Genomic DNA, 22,732 nt, shown 5'->3' with positions numbered 1-22,732 from the left:
CTTGCAAACCACCATCTGTAACATAAATCAGAGCATGACATACACAGAGCATTTTGCAGATATGTCCCGCTTGCCGGCTACCTTTATAATCTTCTCAGGCTACTGTGTAATAACCATCAGTTTGAGTCATGGCAGCAGCGATTAAGAGCAGATTGTGGCCTTTTAAAGAAAGTCCAGAATGCTTCTCTGGTTGATTCAGCTCAAACTCCTCTTCCCAGACCTCTGGGGGATGCTGGGCTACTGCTGTAACTCTCTGCTGCGAGGGAAACTGCGCAGCCTATGTGCTTCCCCACACCAGCCTTGTTACATGGGTTGCACTTGCATGCATGCCTGTAGTCCCTTGCTTTTTGGATGGCTAGTGGTAGGAATGATGGAAGGGTTTGCAGTGGCTTGGAGCTGTGGTGTTTGGTAGGATTCAAGGCAGTAGGATTCTCTCTTCCCGCCTTCAGATAATGGTGCACTTAGAGCTTGGCTGTCCCTCAGCCAAGGGCTTCTCTTTTACCTGGACGCTTCTTTTTAAAAAAGTGGTCTTTTTTAAGATGTTTATCCATGATGCCTGGTCTTTAGTTTGTGTACTTCAGCACACGTTTTAAACATGAAGAATTTGTTAATTCCCCTTTAAAATACTACTTTTTGTGCTGGGAGAGGCTTGCAGAATCCTTGTAGTTGTTCACTGTTGCGTCCTTACCTGGAGATACTTGGTTCCAGTCACTTTTCCTACTTTGCAAAGTGAGTTCTGTGGCCTCATCATGAGTTTGTGGAAGATGAATACTAACCTGCCTTGTTTACTTTTAGGAGGTCTTGGTTATGGACCCCAGTGCAAGTCCATTGGAAAAGGCAGCTACAACAATGTAATAGTCACCAGCAGTCCCATGACAGTTCAAGAGCTGGGACCCGTTTCACTTCCTGCTAATCAGGTTTCAACAGCATGCAACAGCATCAACCCTAGCTTACAGAGGTCTATGGATGTTTCCAGCCTGAGTCCTTCTCCATCAGATACAAGGTCCTGAGTTGCTTTTTTATATTTTGCACTTTAAAAAGAGGGTATTTTAATACTCTTGTAATATAAATGCAAACTTTATGATGAATAAAATGGCCTGAATGATGCCCTGTTATGCCATTTATTCACTGCAATTTAGTTGACACCAGCTATAATCATCCTGTTTGGGTCATTGAAACCATGGGTGAAATTTGTCCACACATTTTCTACGTTTCGTAGGTCTTTTTTATAGTCACTTAACTATATCTTTGTACTAAGGACAGGAAGTGTTATGGAGGATGAAAGCAGACATAGTCCACATGTTGCATCTTCAGGAGCAGTGACCTGTTTTAAACTTACATAGTACTAGAAGTGCTATGTTGGTGCCTGTCAAGTTAACAGTAATGTCAAGAAAAAAAAAACCAAGATGCCTTCTCTCCTCCTCATCAAAAACTTTTGCTTTCAAATTGTTCAATTGTTTACATGAGTAAATAAATCAAATCTGTTGTTCCCAATCTGTACTGAGCCAACAGTTAATTTTATCTGTTATACTTATGTCCCTAAAACCTTGTCCATTTTCCTAGCTCTCATGGGTAGTTTAATGAAAACTATGGCTTCTCCCTGTAAACGTTGCCTTTTTATATCACTAAATCACAGATAAATATTAATTCTTTAATTAAACTTCTGAGGGTTTGGCTTTGAATAGTGTCAGCAAAAAAGAAGGGAAAATATTTATCCATACAAATACATTAAGCACATCCTAGCCTATTACTTAAATATACAGTGCTAAAACATTGTGGCATATTATTTCAGAAGCTAAATTCCCACTTTTAATAGATGTGACTCATTGGAACAGTTGCTTACTGAGTTGAAATGTAACTGTTCTTATTTACAAAAGACCACAAAGGTCTTCACTCTCAAGACAGTTTCCCTTTTGCTACATCACTTTATTACAAGGCAAGGAGTATTGTTGAAATAATTAAAATTGGTGTTATGTAACTGGAAGAAAATTTTGCTTTGCTCTACTTTAAGATAGTTTGTGACATTTCTTGTTGCTTCAGTTGTAAAAGCTGAGTTCCCCAGGACAATTTACAAGATTAATTATGTATACATGTTTCAGCAAAAACCGTTCAGTGCTAAGGTGATGATAAATGACAAATCCAGAGCTATGCCTTTGAGATAGAGCTGATGATATAAAAATATCATTAAGTAATTATTACTTACTTAGTAAGTTGTAGGTGTGCCTGTATGGTTCCAAACACTGTTGTTTTAATCTGAATGTGTGGTTGGGTGTACTATGTCAGCACCGAGTTATACATTTTTGTTTTTATTTTAAAGAAACTTTTACTAAGGGTGAACTGAAGTTGAAACTCTGGCAGAATAGAGTCTCTAGTGTCCCTAGAGTCTCTTTTAAGGATGTATCAATGAAGATGTTATAAAATCAGTTTGCCACACGAAGAATGTCCGTTTCAGCAATTTGCCCTCAAGTTGACAATCTAATAGGGCAAAACAAGTTTAAAATTAGGTTTTAATTGACAGATTGTTGAGACACTTTTTTTTTTCCTTTTTTTTTAAAGTTGCTTCAGCAATATATTGCATCGGCCTAAACCAGTTGCCTAGAGTGACTCCACAATCCTTCATGGGCTGAGTGCCTTCCCTGGATTGTATCTCTCAGGCATCATGAACTGTGCAATGGCAGCTCAATCCAAACCAAATTACTTGCTGAACTGAATCAAACCAAAATGACTTGTTTTGATTTTTGTTGATAGAAGAAAGAAAAAACTTGGCATTTTCCAGATATATATTCCATGATGGGTAAAACCTTCCCCATCTTTTCTGAGTTTCCCAAAAACTTTTTCAGAGTATTCAGTTATTCTGCTTGAAACCAGATGGAATATTGTGATTGACTTTGATGTAAGTCAGAAAGCATCCTAGGAAAGAGAAAAAGGATTTTGGCTAGTAAAACTGAAGACAAAACAAAAAGATAAGAAAACATAGTTTTCACTCTTCCATGTTTGTGGGTAGGAGTCTTGTGTATGTAGGAGTTTATGTATAAGGTTACACTTTGACATTATGGCCTCTGTACACATAGGAAGAAGAGAAAGTAATTACAAGTAATCCCTTGTAAACATTCATGAAAGATCTCAAACTGGTTTAGATTACAATAAGTAGACGTGCCAATTAATACCATCTGAGAATCTGGAACAATGGTATAGCTGACCCTTCATTTTCCTATTAGCTATATTTATTTCCCCCCAGAAAACTACTTAGTCACAGTATAGGCTGGGTTTTAAAGGAATTTTCTTTGTTTTGGGAGTTGGAATGTTCACTGCTTTTGAGTTTAGAGGCTTAATCTGGGGCTTCTTCAGATTATCTGGCTCTTACTGTGTACTTGAAATTCTGGGCCAAAGTGTTTGTTTGCTCGTTTTCTTCTGAGACTTTTGAAATGCAGTTTTTCTTTGGCTTCACTGGTGGGTATGTGCCTTTGTGTTATGCATTAGAAATTTTTTGAATGAGACTGGTTCTGTGAGGCATCTGATTAAAATTCTTGACATTACAAAACCAGATTTGTTACAATGATGATTTATTTTTTTCCTACTTATAAAAGAAAATAAATAATCAAACCAGCAAAAAAGCCCAAACCAACCCTATTTGTATTTTCCAGAAATAAATATATATATATATATATCTGTACTAGTATGGAAAAATCAAACCTTACTTACTCCTCTTGCTCTGTTGCAGACTTTGGAGCTGTTTAGGGGTCACAGCATACTAACATGATTTAACTGCTCTATAATGAACTGAACTTTAGCAAATCCATTGATAACAGACCCAACAGCATGAATATTCTTTTTTTCAAACAAATAATTATCCCTTTAGATCTGAATCTTGCTCCACATTGACCTGGTATAGCAATCCCATTTTTCTCATTTCTCTCAATGCAAACTGTAGTCAACATGTTAATTGTGCTTTTCTTCAATGGTGTGTTTTGAAAGTGCCATTTAAACCCTGATGGAGTAACATAACCTTTGTAACAGTAGCCTATGAACAAACAAAACAATGTTCAGCAAATCAACAATCCATTACAAAGCAAGTATCTTGAGCAAAGGAGCATTTTCCATCGATCCTGTAGGTCACCACAGCAAGGCTGGGTAATTATTTAGAGCTACATTTTCACTGTTCATGAGTTATCTCAGTGCACAGATGCAGCACCTGCAAATTGCTTTGTCTCTCCCTCAGCCTGTGCCAACGTTCCCCTCTAGACAAAAGAGAGCTGAGGGGGCAGCCAGAGTGCCCTGACAATCATTTCCCCTCCTCCAGCTCTTCAACAATGACTGAGCTGTGTTCTTGTAGCACGATCCAGCCCTTAAATAAAAGTCACTGCAAAATGGCTTTTCTTTCTTCATGTTGTTTGACTCGCAATTGTTTGAAAATGCTGCAATAACTAGTAGGAAAAAAATCCCATCATTGAGGGTGTTCTCATGTGATGGGCAGAATAAGATAACAAAGACACTGTGATTTTTCATTTTTAACTTCTAAGGCTGGATCTGAGCATGGAAAATTATATACATTTCTCTCACCTGAATGACCTTACATAGTGTTTTCATACATTCTTTCAACCTTGCTGATCTAATTGAAAGATGATCCACAGATCTCAGAGGCGAAAAGTCAATTCACAAAAAGCAAAATCATGGAAATGTGGTAAATTCATTGGGAATATCTCCAGAGCAGTTGTTAGGATCTGTTCTAGCTCTCTTGGGTTGATTGATATTGTTTTAAATAGGATTCCCAGTTTCAGCCTACCACCAACCACCACTTGAGAAGTTTCATCTATCTCAAACGAAGCCGTGGTTGCTGCAGTGGGGCTGTAGTGCAGACAAACGATGCAAGTATGAGCCTAAACAGATCTATCCCATGGTTCTGTGTTCCTGAAGCAGTACCTTGCAGAAACTCAGAAGCAACTGCAATATTGCTTACCCTGAGTGGATATGAGAACTTGCTTCCCTCTTAAAAAAAGAAGCAAGTCAAATAGGTAGAAGTGCCTCCTCAGAAGCTTGCTGTAACCATGTATGTATCAAGGAACAGATGAGATTTTATTTAATTAATTTTCTTTATGGTATATACTTTTCTCTTTTCAAAAATGGATATTTGTAGCAATATAAAAACATGCAGTAAAATAATTATAAACAACTACAGGAATACCTTTGTAAATACATTATTCCCTACCTGCATGACAGTGCCTGTGGAATATTGCATGCAAATATTTCATATACTGTTTATTTAGAGCTTTTAGAAAATATATTTCAGCACCTGGTATTTAAAGTACCTATCAGTATTCAAGGTACCTATTAGAACATATTAGCTGTCTTTTTAAAGTTAATTTGACCTCCTGAAGTCTTTGTACGATAGGGGGAAGTATTGTGGATCGTGGGTTTTATGTGAGACAGTAAGAAGCAGTGATTGACTTATCTACCTTAAAAAATGCAATTTAGGTGTGAAAGAGAAACCAAATTTCCCATTTACTGTATCCATCATTAAAATTCTATGCTTTTTAAAAAGTTTATTGTAAAAATAATCAATCCAGAAATTAATCCCCAAATGGCGCAGAGGCTTCTGTGTCTATGAGATCTCCAGGTTTATCTAGCTGCATACCTGGTTCTTTCTACTGCTAGAGCTCCTTAAAATTGAAATTAATACACTGATAGCTCCACTGGCTGACAGGAGATCCAAGTCTGGCGTGTGAACTGAAAAGATAAAGACGTAAATCCACTTGGTCTTTACCCAGCATTTGCAGCCATGAACAAGGGATCTTGATGTTCTTATATTTGTTTTATACCGTTCAGTATAAAATAGTACTGTTAAGAGCTTATGAGCTCTTTTTTTTAAGCTACCAGTAGAATATTTGCAGTATAAGTAAATTTCACATTATTTCTGTGAAAAACAATGATAATAGCAGGATTACACTTTCATGAAAATTTAGATTTCTGACTTGGTGGCAGATGCATCGTCAGATCACAACTAAATAAACCACTTCAAGCAGCTCTTCTACATTATTAATTTTGTTTTTGTAAAGTTAGATATTTGTATTTATAAACTTTTGTTATTTCTGTAAAGACTACTATTGGTATGCCTTACAATTATGTTCAGGTTAAATATTTATTCTTTATTAATAAGTTTTTTTCCTGTTCTTTGAAGCAAAATAATAGTAAACTCAAATCAATACGAGTTTTGTACAAGGCAGGAGCATAATGCTTTGGCTTCAGAAGCCCAAACCTATTTATACTACAGCTGATAAACAGATTTGCATTGATTTCTTCAGTGATATATCAAGAACATTTACAGCAACTTTTCTTTAAAATCTGGAAGTTTTGAAGTTTGTTTTCTAAGTGACCTTGTTACATATGTATTGCCCATGTATGCCTGCTGATAGATTAACGGAGAGTGCTGAATTTGAGTACTTAAAATTCCAGAGAACTTTTTTCACATGTAGCCTTTCTTTACTTTTATGTGTGTGTGAAAATAGAAAGACTTCTGTTGAATTGTCTAACTGCTTACTTAGTTTATTGTGCCTTTATTCTAGGTTGCTCTTGTCACATGAATCTCTGGCCTCTATGACATTAAGCTTGTCAGAAAGTCAGTCCACTTCGAGTGTTAAGCAAGAGTGGGCGCATGGGTACAAGACACTTCCTTCTGTTGCTCCTGACCAAGGTTTTCAAAGCAGCAGTGAGCCTGGGGACTTACTAAATTTTTCACCTGGAACATCCGTGTCAGGTAACTTCATATCTAACTCATTACTATCCTACTTACATGGCACAGAAAATAAGCATTCCTCTTACACTAGTCCTCACCATTCCTCAGCCTGGTCTCAATTAGCGTGCTCTAAAAAAAGATCACTCTCTCTGTCTCCTCTGTCTGATGGCATTGGGATTGACTTCAATACAATCATCCATACATCCCCAACCTCTTTGGTGTCCTATATCAACAGTTCCAGGACATCACCAGCAAATGTCTCCCCACAGCCTGAGGTCTATGGACATTTTTTGAGAGTGAGAGGAAGCTGTATGCCCCAAAATTGCTCTATTCCATCTGCCCAGAAAGTCCTCCTCATGTCTAATGGCAATGTCACCTTCTCAGGGTACACTGATAATGGGGCTGGCGAGTACCAGCGGATGCAGCAGCTGAAGCAAGCCAGCTTGGAGATGGGCGCTGCAAGTAACATGGTGATCCAGGTGGGCATGCTGCCTGCAGACAACCAGGTGGTGGACATCCTGAAAGATGGACAGCTGGACAGCTATTCGAGCCATATGGTTGACATGCCTCTTCCACCCATGCTACCACCACCTCCTTCTCAAGGGCCCCCACCACCATACCACGCTCACCAGCACCGGCATCCACACAACCTCCCCAGTTGTGTTCACCCATTGGCTATGGCTGTTTCTGCCCCGGGCTCCCTGCTTGATGAAGACAGTGAGTCAGGCGATTTCAATGGCAAGTATGGCTGTTGTTGGTTAGACTGTGGTGCACTGTACAACCAGCAAGAGGAACTTGTGTGGCACATAGAGAAGATTCATATAGACCAGAGGAAAGGAGAGGACTTTACTTGCTTCTGGGCAGGGTGTCCACGAAGGTACAAGCCATTTAATGCCCGTTATAAACTGCTGATTCACATGAGAGTCCACTCAGGAGAGAAGCCAAACAAATGCACAGTAAGTCTGAATTGTGTCTCTCTTACCAGTAATAGGTCTTATATTGCTCACGAAAATAACGAAGAATTTGTAATTCTACCTTTCTTTTTCCAGTTTAATTGTGTGCCTTTTTAACTAGCCTGTGTGAATGAATGACTGCTCCATCTTTGACCCTAGACTGAAAGGAAAGGTAGTCTTTAATTTGATATGCAGCGAGAGACAGGGGTGGACAAAATGTTATTTTCGAATTTTGTAGTCTTTTACTGTAGACTGCAAAATTGACTTAGAAGACCATGATAAAGTACAGTTTAAAGCACCCTCTGTACTTAAGTACCTGTATGAAGGAAATGTAGGAAGAGTACTCTAGAATAAATGGCACAATTTTACTCTTGCCTTATGTTACTCCTTTTAGACTTGAGGAATTTTCAGGATCTTGCATAATGTTACCATGAAAAACTGAGAAGAGCTGGGTATTTCTTAAGGCAGTTGTTTGTTTCATTACTAACAAAAATAGACGCACAGCCCTGTTTTCATGAATACATTAGGAATTTTGCACATGATTTCTCTGTTTGCAGATTCTAGCAATGAGCAGTCAACCCACAGAGTTTTTCTTACTGGTTTTCTTAGGGTCATTGCAAGTCAGTCTCACACATATGTAATCACATGGGATAACAATGCAGCCAGTAAAGCATAGAATCACTTTATGTTTAAATTCCAGTGAACAACCTGTAATTTCTCTACTTCAGATTCTTGACTTGGATGATGAGTAGCTTACTTTTGCTGTGTGCTTACTTAGTGCCAGCAGAAAGTAATCTCACCAGTGCTGTTTCCAGTCCTCAGCATAATCTAGTAAAATAATGAGTATATAATTTCTAGGAATAACTGCTGAATATTATTCACTTGAAAATAACATACTTATTTATATGTTATGAAATTTAAATTGGTCCAGGAGTCTATTTCTATTTGTGTGCCTAGTTAAGTAAATTTCTTACCATGATGTAGATGTTTGCTTGTGCAGTAGATAGAGAAAATTTTTTTATTTCACTTTTGTTACAGCAAAGGGCCAATCTCCTTGAGGGAGAGCAGGTATCTTCCTAGATTTCTCTCTTAAATTTAAAGGATTTGGTAGAGATTAGGCCACAACACTAGGGAGACTCTTATCTTTCGCTTTAGTCACACCATACTCTGAACTGGGCCTTTCTGGACACTTTTTAAAAAATTCCATGATACAGTCTTTTCTGCTCTCCAGATATATTGTATCAGAGTTCTTGTCAGCGTTGTGGTGAGAGAGAAAAGGAGAAAAACGAATTATTAGGAGTAAAGAAAGTAATATTTGAACAGAATAGCACCTGGAGAAAAGGGACAGAGGTGAGTGAGGGCAGAAAACAGTATGAAGAAAGAGCTGGAATGGTAAAAGAGCACTGTAAAAAGAGTAATGGAGGTACCCAGCATCTTCTAGTAGGAGAATTATGGTGAGGGATCCAGTAGACCAGGGGAAACAGTGTGTTGGTATCACTCTATACTCTGCCCTGCCTATTCAGAAAGGATGCTTAGTGACCTTCTCAAGAAAGTGGGAAGTGACCTTGTTATGTGGCCTCCTCCAGGAGTTCTTAGCTTTGAAGAAATTGTCATTCACTGGTGATAAATATGTTAATGTTTAAGAGGATAGAATACTTCATATGGTAACATTTTTAAGATAACTAAATCTAAACTAAAGCGTGTGCCATGTCATGCTGTGTCAAAAAAATGTAAGAGGTGTCTGTATTAGCTTCTCAGAGAGGATTGCTTTCATAAACATTAAAAAGGGTGATTAATTTCACTGAACTTCATCAAGTATTGCTGAATCATTGCTAGATAGTGCCAAGAAGTCTGCATATCAGAACCAGCAGCCACATGCTTGCTTTAATGTTATAAATGTAATGAAATGTAGAAATAGGGTAACATGATAACCCTCATAACGTGGGTAGAAACCTGGAACATAGACCTCCTTTCTTGGGACAGAATGCAGAAATAGCATTCTTTAGCAGGGTTTGAGAGGAACAGCATGCTATCTTCTCCCTTCATCATTTCACAAGTGGTATGAATTTGGAAAAGAGTATTTGACTTTCTAATGCCCAGGAGCCATGGTCCGGAAGTACCTCAATAGATTTAGGAAACTGCTCTTCAGCCAGACTTCATACCGGTTTCACCAAGCAGTGAAATTTACATTCATATCAATTCAGTTTGTTTTAAACTGAGATTTAAAGTGAGGTACTAAAGAGAACACTTTGGGCAAGGTGATCACGAAGTATGATTTCTGTAATTAACAAAAAATATGCAAACGAAATCTCAAGCTTTTCACAAAACCTGTATGAATGTATGCATTTAAGAGAAAACAATGATTCATAATCTTTATTTGTCCGCCTACAGTCTTTCTATATTTATGCCTCTTTCACTAAGAACATTATAAAGTAAAAGTTTACGTCCACTGCAGTTTACAGACTAATAAAAGGCAGTCTAGTAGACAAAGCAGGGAAGGAAAGATGTCATGTCTGTTATGTGAGCCAACCAGCTTTACTACAGAGAATATGTATCAGAAGCAATAGGTCTTTGGAAGGAACTTATCAAGACGTCCTGTAATCAAAGGAAGCCAGTTACACTAGTTACCTTAGTGACATCACATGGTAGTCACTGTATGTGTTGATAGTTCTTAACATTTTGCAAGAGACAATCTTCTCATTAAGCATATATTACAGTGTGTCCTAGTCAGTATAATCATCATGCAGTACTTGTTTCTGTGCAGATGAGTGCAGAAAGTGTATCATCTTACACTGTTTTCTGTATCCCAGTGGTTTGCTGTGATAGATTAGTAAGCTTTGCAAGGTTTTGGTATTACAAGGTGAGGGTTACTTCCAAGTTGTGTTACTGTGACACAGAATCAGATGCACAACTAATTACAAGCTAAACTTCATAAAATCATTTTATTCTTCTCTGTTACCACTCTGTGATGATGAAATCATGTATTTGAGAAGAGACTTGAAGAACATCTAGGACTGCAGTTAAAATCAGAGTCAAGTAGACTATTCCTTTGACTTCACCAGTAGTTTTGCCACATCTGAAATAGTTCCTATTTATCTATGTAACAAAAATTTGAAATGATATAGCTACAAATGATACTTTGTTCATTAGTTCCTTCTTATTCTGGACGATCAGTCTTCTTCAGTTCTAGAATATGAAAGTGTTGTAGGGTGAGTATTAATCAGATAGCAGCACATAAAAACTTGTGATGGTTATGATAATCAGATCCAAACATATAGTCAAGCATTCTTAAGGTCAAAATCTCAGCATATACTTGTCCCTCTGCATGAAACAAACGAGGGTGGAGTGGAAAATAATTGCATACTGATTCTGATAGATTTGTTTAATGTTGTTGGTCTTCTCTGAATCAGGATCTTTTTTTCCAGCTTTAACTGAATTCTCTGATGAAGGTGCATGCTCAGATTAGGTTTTGGCAATTTGATCCAGTATACTTTCTCTGTGTACTGAAGAGTCGTGGTGTATTTTTCATTCCTGCCCATTTTTTGAAGGTATTTAAATTTTAAAAAGCATTATTTTAATGGAAGCCAAAGTAGGTGAATATACGTGGCTTTGCTTTATTACATGGAAATTTGTGAAATTAAAGAGTACCTGCATGCAAAAGTCCTCACTTGAATTTGACTTGTTTGGAATACGAATTCATTAAATAGCTGCTACAAAGTATTGGTCTCCCTCACTTTTCATTGAAACATGTTTCAGGTTCTGTTCTAACTTGACTCCATCTGGAATGCATTCTTCTTTTCAGTGACCTGGTTCAAAGACTGAAAAAAACCCCAATATTAATGACATGGTAAAATATATATAGAGTCTATTCCTATTGAAAGATGTTGGGGAGTTAGACTAGTTGATCTTTGAAGGTCCATTCCAACCCAAACAATTCTATGATCCTATGATTCTTTATATGAAGTAGGTATAGCATGTCAAATGGTTTGTATTTATATATTAATCTATGCATTAGCTTGTACTTTGTAGGAATAAGTTAAAGAAGAAAAAGTTGAATAAAAAATGGATGTTGAAATGCAAGCAGTTAATATGCTGGTGTTTGAGATAAAATCTGTAACATTTGCCAGCAGCTACCACCCAGTGGTATCTGAGGTTCCCTCAGATTTCCTCTGGATTAGAAAAAAGAGAATTTTCAGCAGCTGTGGAAACTCCACAGCAGCAATTGGAAAATGCTGAACTTTTGCCCTTTTTGGCTCAACCTGTGAGGTTATTTTCTACTCAATCTTCTTTCTTTTATAGTGAGTATTTCTCTAGTTTTCAAGTTCAGCTACAATAAGTGGTACTTGATTAGTCTTCTTGTCATGATGTGCAATCACTGAGCTTAATATGTTTATTCTGCTGTAAATAGCAGCAGCATATTGTTAAATTTCAGGCTCTCTCCTTGCAGTTTCATTCAGATACACTGGGAATGCTTCCCCTTTTGACACTGAGTTAAATCTTTCTGCTTTCTGTGAGATTTGAGCTATGCTTCAGCACAATGACATTAATATTTCGTAGTATGGAATAGTAGTACTCACACTGCACTTTTTATCACAGCTGCTAGATGTGATATAAACCAATAACATTGCTAGTATCCCTCTCAGATTTGAAGCAATATCCATGTAACATCTGCTAAATATTAAAAATTATCCTGCCACACACAGCCTACTAAGCATGTAAACTAGAAGATACGGTTAAAATAAAACCCCATGAAACTTAACACAGTTGTATAATGCTTTTTTTGAGACACAAGTAAACATCTTAGGGTGAGCAAGCATATTTAGATAGAAGCTATGTATGCTACTTGAAGAACATGTGCTTGGAAGATGGTGTTCAAGATGAAATTTTGATTAAAACCGTTAAATCCATCCTGTAAAAATTATTGGGATTTTTTTTTTTTTTTCATCTAAAGGCTTTAGCAGTGTGCTTTCATATGGTGTGTTATATGTAGTATGTATTATATATTTTACATACAGTAAATGCCTCTGTTTTTTGGTGATAAGGACATATCAAATCCTATATTGCATTGGAGTTGTGAAAAAGTAGAATATATATATATATATTAATTCACTAAACTAACTTAAACAGAAATACCATAGAAAAGGAAGGGATGAATGAGTAATTTGACGGTATAATGGTGTTTTAATTTGCAACCATAAAGCTAAGACTTCCTAACTTGTGCAGTTTTATTAACCTGCTGGCTTTGGTTAGGATGTTTTAGCTGTTTAAAGGAAAAACAAATTATGAATTGTGGGTGTGCCTCCACTAACAGCTCAAACTCATGTGATCACATCAGATGGCACCTAGCCCAAGCAAATAAATCTTATCTCTAACTAATGGTACTAATGCTCTTTTAATACTATTCTTTCAGTATGAAATACCTAATGCATCCGTAATTCAGAATGTAATGATATACGCTTTTCCTGTGGCTGCTCAAGATGCACAACTTCCAGTTGAGCACCTGAAGTAACCATTTGGTATCCAAAGTACTGACCCTTAGTATCATCGCATCGCATACATTCAAAAATGCAAAGCAAACTCCTTTCTACATGCAGATGTAGAACTGATGAAGGTGAAAGCCAGTAGCCAGAAACCCATATTTTGTGTTACAGCGTAAAATTTATGAAACCTTACTCTTGTTCTTCTAATGAATAATTTGATTGTTCTGTTAAGTATTTGAACCAGCTTTTCTTGCTTTTGACTTAGATATTTGGAAAATTTAAGACAGATTTTTAGTTAACTTTTTCAAACAGTCATCTTTTCAGTTTCACTGTAATCCAGAACATGGTTGTGAAGTATCCAAAAATAACAAAGAACATTCCTAATTATACAAACACTTATATTTGTGTGGAATGGTTTCTAATTTATTATCTGTGTTTGTGGATAGGCACAAATATTATATTTTATTTATAAGATTATATTTTTTATGTTCATTTCCCTGGGGCAAGATTTTGATTGAACATTTTTAAGTTTGTTTGTTTTTTTTTTGTTGCTGTACCAAACTATAAATAAATGGTAAACTAAAAAAAAAGAAAAAGAATCACTCTTAAAAATTTGCCTGAGGAAGACAAGAATCAGCTTGATTCACTCTGATCCCTGAAGAAATTCTGTTCTACTGCCACTGTAGTCCCAATTAGCAGAGGTGGCATTTAGCATGTGGTAAAAGCTTGTGTACTTTTACGGAGAGATGCTTGCAGAGTAGGTTTCCAAAGGACCTGGACAGTAGGATTAGGCACTGTTTAGAACATGACTTCCTATAAATGGTTGAAATTGGCTTTTTGGACAAGGATATTACCAATAGAGCCAGTGCAGTGGAGTCTTCTGTTATAGAAATACAATTGCTGTTGATCTTGTGTTAACAGGGTTTGAAAAACTGCTGGACAAACAAGGCTGCATGGAAACAGAGAGGTGCAGTTTGTCTGTGTGGAGAGATGAATTAACTGAGAGAAGGAGATTCAAGAAGAGGCGCTAGGGAGAATGCTGTGACAGTTTTGTCTGTAACTGCTGTGGAACCCAGTTAGATCTGTTCAGTGTATCTTGGTTTGCTAAACCTTGGTATAGTCATATGGTGATTGTTTTCTGGTATCACTGCTATCCACTAGGAGTGCTTGATTTTCCTGTCTGTTAAAGGCTGTTTTAATTTAAGTTTGATACTTTCTTACCATCATTTTAAAGGGTATATAGAAACTTTATTCTGTGAGTATTCAGCTCTTGAGAATTAATACACATCATTACAAAGTTCAAGATCACAAGTGAATCATTTTAGAGAGATGTCACTGTGGTAAGAAATTCTTTTTTAAGAGCAGTTTCTGCATAAAATGTTGAGATGTAGTGTTCCTCATCTGTCCATGAGGCAGTTTGCTCATTACAAAGAGTTGTTATAAATAATTTCCGTCCCTCTCTTTTCTCCCTCTTTGAATGCATTCTATTGGTCATCAACCGGCACAAGCTCAAGGAAAAGATGACAACGTGCCTTTATGGGTACTCTTGGTTCATTTCTATAAATACGTTCAAACAAAATTAAATTGCTTTGTCTCTTTATTTTTTACTGTTTAACATCAGCAGAATTGCCTCCATGGTTAATCAGATGTAAACACCAAGCAGTACCACTGTTCTTCAAGGTCTAGAATGGATGCCCATGGATGTATTTTCCTAGTAACATTCAGATTTCTGTTTTAAGAAATTACAGCTATGCAAACAAGCTTATCTGGGCCAACAATAAAAAAATCGTTGCTTCTAATTAGGAGTTGTCACATAATAGAAAAGACAAGGCTTCTTTTGTTCCATGAAAAGCCTGCTTTGCCTGCTTACAAAAATGCATGGATTTCTTTCCAGTGGCTTTACATAATTGGTATGACAAAGTTTCAGTCCTGTGATCTTAGAGTTTCCAAGTGATTCAGACACACTTGTCAAACCTTGTTTAAGGTATTTGATGTTAATCTTTTACAGAAGCTGGTAGACTGCATGAACATGGGGCTTGCTTTGTCTAAAGAGTGGGCTATACATAAACTGAATTAAGGAATATTTATGTTGAGACTTCTAAGATTATCAAGAGTCCTTTTTTTTTTTAGAAATGAGCCACTGTTGAGAAACAAGGCTGCCCAGCTCTGACTGACTCACAAGGACTCTTGGCTTTTGAATCCCTGGACAAATGTGGCCTGAATTCATTGTGTAAATTAACAATGTGAGCTACTAGGTTGTGACACTAATTTTATGTCTACATCAGTGAAGTAGGTCCATTATCCTATAACTTGTCAAGAAAAGAGACATACAGATTGAGCAAATACTGTAGAAATCATTATAATGGATAGCTCTGCATGCAGAGTGACTGAAAATATACAACATGTCACAAGTTAAACTCAGCTAAATTAGTGTCTGTGAAGCCTGGGTTGTGAACATGGCGTTTCAGTGAACCAGTGGAGAGTTTGGCTCCAAATTAAAAGCAAGCAATCTGCAAGGTTGTTGAACAGCTTTAAGGGTGATAAGGTCCTCAAAAGTTTGTCATGGTTTTGTGAGAGTTGACATTTCCTCTGAAGGCAGAGGTTTTCTGCTTCTGGTTGGCAGGAGCTGTTGAAAAGCCACTGAACGCAACACTAACCTGTAATAGTGCTTTTGAATCATCACACATCTTGAAAAAATGGTGATGCCTTCTTTGGAAACTTATTTTCTCCCCTCATCCTTCAGCCACCCGCAATGAAAAGCTTTGGGGTTAATGTCTTAATTTCATTTATGGTTTTCAGTGCAAGAAACGCAGTGATAATATGTTGCAGATATTCTTTGCAAGGCTTAGAAGACAGCAAAAATGAAGTTATCATAGCAGGTTCTGTTTACTAACTTTAGTTCTTATACTTCTTTCACCATATTAGCATCTGGGTGCTTTATTTTTTTCCATTACATAAGATGAGATGGGTCACTGAATCCGTCACCATAGGCTGAACTATTAGAATCCCTCTAGTACTAGTATCCTTCTGGTCTGTGCTGGTGTGACAGACCCTCTGTTACCATCAAGCAAAAATGGTATCTGGTCAGAAAAGAAATGGTATATCCTGCCACTCTCTGAACCTGAGGGACACAGAGAAGACCGAAGTGATCTGAATAAGGACAATTCTTGATTGCTTATAGGAAGGAGGACTGTGTTCGTCCAGAACCTGGGTATTTCCATGACCATGAAATTCTGATACAGTTTTAGCTCAAATATGTTAGTACAAACTGATTTGTATTTCCAGAAAATAGTAAAAGCTAGTTGGTTATCATCTGTCTCTCAGCATTATCTTGAGATACTGGGTTTTTTCTTCAATAGTATGTAATATAACTGAGAAGCATGAGGTCTTTAATGACTTACAGTTCACAAGTGAAGGTTACAGCAATGTTCAGTAAGAGGCAGCTGCAAGTTTTCTTTTAGATGTACTGGGGGAATCATGTCTCAGGTGTGAATGCAGAGAACATGTCTGGCAGTATGTGGACGTAGAACATTTCTGTCACAGTCTGTGCTTGTTGCAGAAACTGGAAACAGATGTGTTTTCATAAACAACCCACTGCTTGTTTCTCTGGACTCTGGGGAGGAAGGACATGGGTGTGTAGTATAACTTTGACATGCTTTCAAAAGGAAAAGGAGAAAATTAGACTAGCAGGCTTTACATTGTATGTGAGGACAATATGCCAGTTTTGACTACTCTTTTTTTTTTTTTTTGTGCATATTTACATTTTTTCCCCCAATTTTCAACATTTATAGACAGGATTAAATCAATTTTGTATTGGTTGTGAAGATTTCTTTTCACAGTCCTTACAAAATTCTGTGCAGAGGGAGCAGTCCACAACACTAATCATGGGTATGTGGTATTTGGATCTCTTCTAGCATGTACCCAGCAAGCTCAGAGTTTAGGCTGCTAGCTCATCTCTGTCATTGTAAGACCGTGTAGGTGCAGTCTTTGTGATCCTTAGAGCCTCCCTGAGTGGACTAGTGACATAAGCCATAAAAACAACAAGGTTTTTTGTATTTTTTTTGCCAAAAAATCACAAACTCAATTATTCTGTTTTATCTTTAGAGTGACACTGAGGAAGACAGAATAAATGTTCTGTCAATGTTTTAGAATCTGACCCATTACTGTGGATTAGGTGTGTATACCCTGTGGTATTATGTATTCCATGAATTTTCATTTTTATCAAAATGTATTTGTTAAAAAAAAAACCAACAAACCAAACAACTACTTTTTAAGATTCCTTTGTATGGCAAGAGTAAGCTGAATTAAATAGCTTGAACTCTTCCAATTTTTGAATGGTACTTGGCATTCTTTGCATTAACTCATTCAGTGTTTCGGCTTGCTTGATCATTAAAGTTTCCAGAAACTGCATGTTTTTCCTTCTGAAGTTGAAAGCTGAGAAAAAATGCTATTTATCTTAATGACCTGTGCATCAAATTTAATAACAGATAGGCTTTTCTTTGTAAGTTAATTAAAAACTTTACAAAGAAAAATGTTTCATTTGAGTCCCAGAAAAATAATTGTCCATTCCGTAAAAAAAACCTCCTCCACAAACAGTCACTACTCCTAAAACAAATGAAGATGTATAAAGTAATTGAAATGTGTTATTTAAAGTTGCCCAGGAAGTTGTGAAGTATTTGACCTGTGTAAGGCACATATGTTTTTAAAAAGCTAAAAGTGTAAAAGAAACCCAGCTATCCCTGGTAAGAAGCAGGCATATTGTGTTGTATTTGTTTATTTATTTGATTGCTTGATTTATTTATTTTCTTTGAGTATTTTCATCTGTATTAGCCTGTGGGATAAGATGAAATGTTTTGTTCTGAGGTTCTGTCTTCTCAGTCTAGTTATACCAGAGTTGCTGGCAGTGTTTGGTCATCTAAGCTTCTTTGAGTTGTTGATATGAAGAGCTGATGGAATTTCTTAACTTACGGAAAAATGCTCTAGTTTCCTTTATTTGCTGATATAATTATGTATGAGATTTTGTAGGGTCAGAAGATGAGCTGATTTATGGATATGGGCATTCAATTTCAAATGATTATATTACCAGAGCTTTACATGTTACTGGCCACCTGCACAACCATGATAAATCGTAATTTCTGAACACTTAGTCCACTACAATTCCTGAGGTCAGACACGCATTTTAATTTGCATTTGGAAGAGACTGGTTATATACTTGTGGTATACTACAACACAACTAATAGGTAGTAACTTGTGAAGTGTTAGTATCTTGATAGTTTGCACGTGTACCTGTTGACTGCTTATGAGAGAGAACTGTCAGAATCGTAAAACATCCTTGCCAGTTTTCAATAAGCCTGATTTTGAAAATGTTTGACAAATTTTGCAGATTAGTGCCATTTTTTTTTTTTTTGTCAGGAAAATTCTGGAGCATATCGTAACTGCTAGAAAGAAAAAACAAACAAATAATACAAACACCAAGACACACACAAAACCCAGCTGTTAAAAATTGGTATTATTTTTTGGTAGTTAATCATGACCTTGTAAAATGCAGTTCAATTGTTTAAATTTCTACATTGGTTCTCATGGTGTAAGACCTGAAACTTGCTGTAAATCAACTGTTATCATGGGTAAGAGCTTTTCGTCTGAAGTGAGAAATGTAATGAAGGAGTAGGGAAGCAGCAAAGATCTTGGTCACTGTCCTTCCAACAGAGATACACAGGGGCTTTTCGCTGTATTTTCCATAGCATGTTGGGCACCTCACAGTGAATACCTGACTGTCCTTGAACATGGCTTCCTGGGGAAATGTCATTAACACTTAGAATAACTTACTGGTGGTATTCAGGTCAGGTGGATTTTATCGTGCCATTGTTTCATTATTGAAGAAGAGTTAATGAGATGCATCCTGTAAGCATGCAAGTACATAGTACATGGTCCATATGCCTATCTCACAGGGGATCCATCTCAGAAAATGTGACATTTGGCCTCACTGGCTTTCCATACATGTGTGGATGTGTTAGAATCTGGAGCTAGTTATGAATCATATTCTTAGTAATGATGCTATTGAAAACTTGCTTTGATTAGCTTTTCTTTGTCAGGTGTATGTAAACAGACATTTTGATTTTTGAGAACTGCAACTTCAGAAAGCTCTGTTTTATTTGTTAGAAATAAAATACAAATAGAAATGTCTTCTGTAAAACAAGCTGCCTCCATTTTTTCAGCTGCCTCCAAGCTTTTTCAGTGTTGCTGTACAAACCCATCAAACACTAACCATTAACTTGCTTTTTTCTGTTACTTCTAAGTAGGAGGAAATACCTCTGTTTTTCAAAGGCTAATAAACATTCCAATAGAGAACAAAACTGACTTCTCCTTTTGGGCAGGAGACCATTGATGAGAAGGACAGTGGCTTTGATAAGTCACTTTTTCTCACCCTCCAGTGTACAATAGTAACTAGAAAACTCAGCTAACTCTGGAGTAGTGTTGATTGCTGACTTTTTAAAAGGAATGACTGCATTGTGTTTTGTCTGTTGAAAGAAATGGTGTAAAGGCCTTAGTTTGCAGTCACTTTATCTCTTAGAGTAATTTGTTTACCTGATTCTATTGCTAGATGTACTACCCAGGTACAAGCCACTTTTTTGTGGTGGATAAAGAGACTTAGCTGATAAAGGAGTTTATTATGTTTCTCTGCTGTAAAGTACATTGGTCTTGCTCTCAGAAAATGTTAGTACTTTCTTCTTTGTTTGAACCATACCTCTATTTTTCCAGTAATTGTTGTCTTTGACTTAGATCTCATTAGGATTATGCCAAGGTCACTGAATGGCATGTCAGCTTAATTACAGTGGCTTTCAAGCTGAACAGTTCTGACTCACAAGTAGGAATTCACAGTTAGGTAAATGAACAATCTGAGTCTCTGAGCTGCATACCATGCAATGCTTAGCTCTGTGCACCAAGATGCTGAGTGAAGACAGTGTTCCTAGGCTCCAGTAAATGGCAGCTGGAGTTCAAAAGCCCTTGACTTGGAATAGGACTGAACCGCCTTAAGGGTTGACCGTAAGCTGCAGTTTTTAGCTGTGTAATTTTAAGCAACTTAGGCATGAACAGGCCTCTCTTATCCCAGTTAAAAAGCTGTATAATGGTGGTGGGGAGTGTGAGATGTCTAGTACCCTAAAGGAAAGCAGTGTGACTTTTTCATTGCAAACAGTGAAGTATTGAATAGTTCTAAGCCCTGCACAGGAAAAAAAAAAAAAAGAAAACGTCCCACCATCAAGTAAAAATTACAGCTCTTCAGAAAAGGACTTTTTTGACCCAGAAGTCTCGATGTTATGAAAACAACTTTATTATAATTATGTCAGGACATGTGTCATTGCATGTGTTGTTACTTCAGAGTCTTAGATCTTTCTGCAGCTGGATGATGTGACCAACATAAGAATTCTGTTTGCAGTGACAGGCAGCTTCCATTTTCAGTCATCTCTGTTCCTTTTTAAACTCTGTGTTTTACCAAACTGACATCCACATATCTTATAGATCAGACTGCTATGTGCTTCTATAATATAACTGGCTTTATTTTGCACTTCAAAGGTCTTTTGCAGTGGTGCTTATCTGCACAAACATCAGGTGGACCTAATAAAAAATGTCAGAATACAGAGGAAAGCAGAATATAGCAAGAAACAGAATCTTTTTTTTTGTGTATTCCAGAGTAGATGCATCAACAACATCTGTCATTTATCTTCCGTTACATTCACAGTCTTAGTGTTTATTCAGCTTTGAACAGAATTAACTCAGGTGATTTTGAGTAAAAGAGAGACAAGAGGAAAGTTCATTAAAAAAAAAATGTAAATAAAATGTGTACCTTTTATATTGTCCCTAAAGTTCAAGTAACTGAAGTAAGTGTAAATCTCTGTTGGCAATAGACATTGTCAGTTCTAGCAGTTACATTTAGGCAACGATAAAGGGTAGAGTTGTGTATCATGATCACGTTATAGTCCTAATGAAGGAAGCCAAGAAATGCACTGCTTCAAAAACCTTGTCAAGAGCATCTGTCATCTGATGGCTGAAACCAGCAATCTGAAGGACCTGTGCTACAAATTTGGATTTGGGCTAGAACTGAAGCCTAAGCAGACCATGGGCAAATGCTTAAAAAGCAATAACTAGAATGGAGCAGTAAGGACCAGTGATCTCTATCCAGTATAGGATGAATATTGGTGCAGGGCAAACAGAGACTAGGACTAAGCAGTGAATGAGGATCTCCTCTGTATTGTAGTGGCTGTATCCTATGAGCAGTGTCCTGGTTATTTCATGCTACTCTGACAGCTTCACAGGCTTGTTCTTCATCTCCTGGAGTATTGATTTATATAAGCACAGCTGTAGCTGTGGTCAACTGTATCTTTATTATTTTATTTAGGCTGGACTGTTTCTAATTTAAAAAGAGACATTGCCAAGTAGCATTGTGTAATTGATTGCCTGGCTGGGAGAGATAAAGCACTGACATAGAAAAGAACTTCTTGAGAGGCTTTTAAGTTTTCTGACAAAGTGTAGCTTTCACCTTGGCCTCAGTTTCTCAGGATGTCTGAGAATTGTGTTTTGCTGCAGTGGGTTGTGATCTCTTAAATGCCTCACCCAGGGAGAGAGAAGAAATTTTCCAGGACATGTGCCTCCTGCATTTCTCAGGACTGTTTGCACAGGTTATATATTCTCAGTGTGATCTATACAGTAGTGTGCTGTAGGCACAAGAGCATTTTAACGGAGGAAGAAGGAGAAGATGGGTAGGTTCAGGGTTTTTTTAATGCTTCATCTGTTTAATTCATTATCAGTAGTTAAACTCATAGGCTTATAATGGAATGGAAAAGAAATATCACAAAATAGAAGTATTGTGTCTTTTACTTTAAAATGCACATGGCTGTTGGCTCAGATTTTTCCAGATACTTTCACCTATGAATTCTGAGCTTCTTCTATGAAACCAGCAACAAAATGAACCACCAACATGCAAGTCTCTTTCAATTTCAGTTTCAAAATGAACCACTAACATACAGTCTCTTTCATCATGATCCTATGCTTGATTTCATTTTCTGTGGGACGAGATTGATAGTGAAAACTCTCGCAACTACTTCAACACAAATTAAGTAGCTGAATTCCTAGTTTGTTCAGATATGAATGGTTATTAATGAATATATTTTGCTGTGGTTGATTTAGCAATCAGTAACAGGCATGCTTACATGTAGACTGATGATGGTCGACCCTAATCAGTTTGTACAGTTCACTGTGACCTGATGCTTCCTGGGACACTGATCAAAGTCCTACTAATCTTTCTAATGCAAAGAGTTATTCATTATACCCCTCAGCACATTCTTTGAGAGGATTGTGAGAAGATTTGTGATTTCTGTAATAAATCCAAAGCACACAGCATAACCCCCAGTCAGAGGTGGCAACCTGATATTTCTGCATGATGGATTTCAGGACACTAGTGGCTAGTATTCCACAGAGATATGTAACATCTTCATTAGTGTATATAGCCGGCTGGATTTTAAAAAATTATCTCCAAAACTCAGTATCTCAGGAGTACCTTTCTGAATAGTCCA

General features: G+C 37.0%; 1 protein-coding gene across 2 annotated transcripts in view; it reads left to right on the top strand.

Moving 5' to 3' along the window:
- The first annotated feature begins 798 nt into the window (after nucleotides 1–798).
- GLIS3 (GLIS family zinc finger 3) overlaps nucleotides 799–22,732 on the top strand; it is a 109,236-nt gene continuing 87,302 nt past the window's right edge. For both annotated transcript variants that reach the window (XM_061477760.1, XM_061477759.1), the window contains exons 1-2: nucleotides 799–1,003; nucleotides 6,561–7,686. In XM_061477760.1, coding sequence (XP_061333744.1) covers nucleotides 873–1,003; nucleotides 6,561–7,686 — 1,257 coding nt within the window. In that variant the 5' untranslated portion in view covers nucleotides 799–872. The remainder of the gene's footprint in view (nucleotides 1,004–6,560; nucleotides 7,687–22,732) is intronic.

The sequence above is a fragment of the Pezoporus flaviventris genome, unplaced genomic scaffold (genome assembly GCF_033815535.1).
Source record: "Pezoporus flaviventris isolate CSIRO_AGI_PZ_B2104156 unplaced genomic scaffold, CSIRO_AGI_Pfla_v1 ptg000108l, whole genome shotgun sequence".
Classification (NCBI taxonomy): Eukaryota; Metazoa; Chordata; class Aves; order Psittaciformes; family Psittacidae; genus Pezoporus; species Pezoporus flaviventris.
This window is presented reverse-complemented; position numbering and strand designations above follow the sequence as displayed.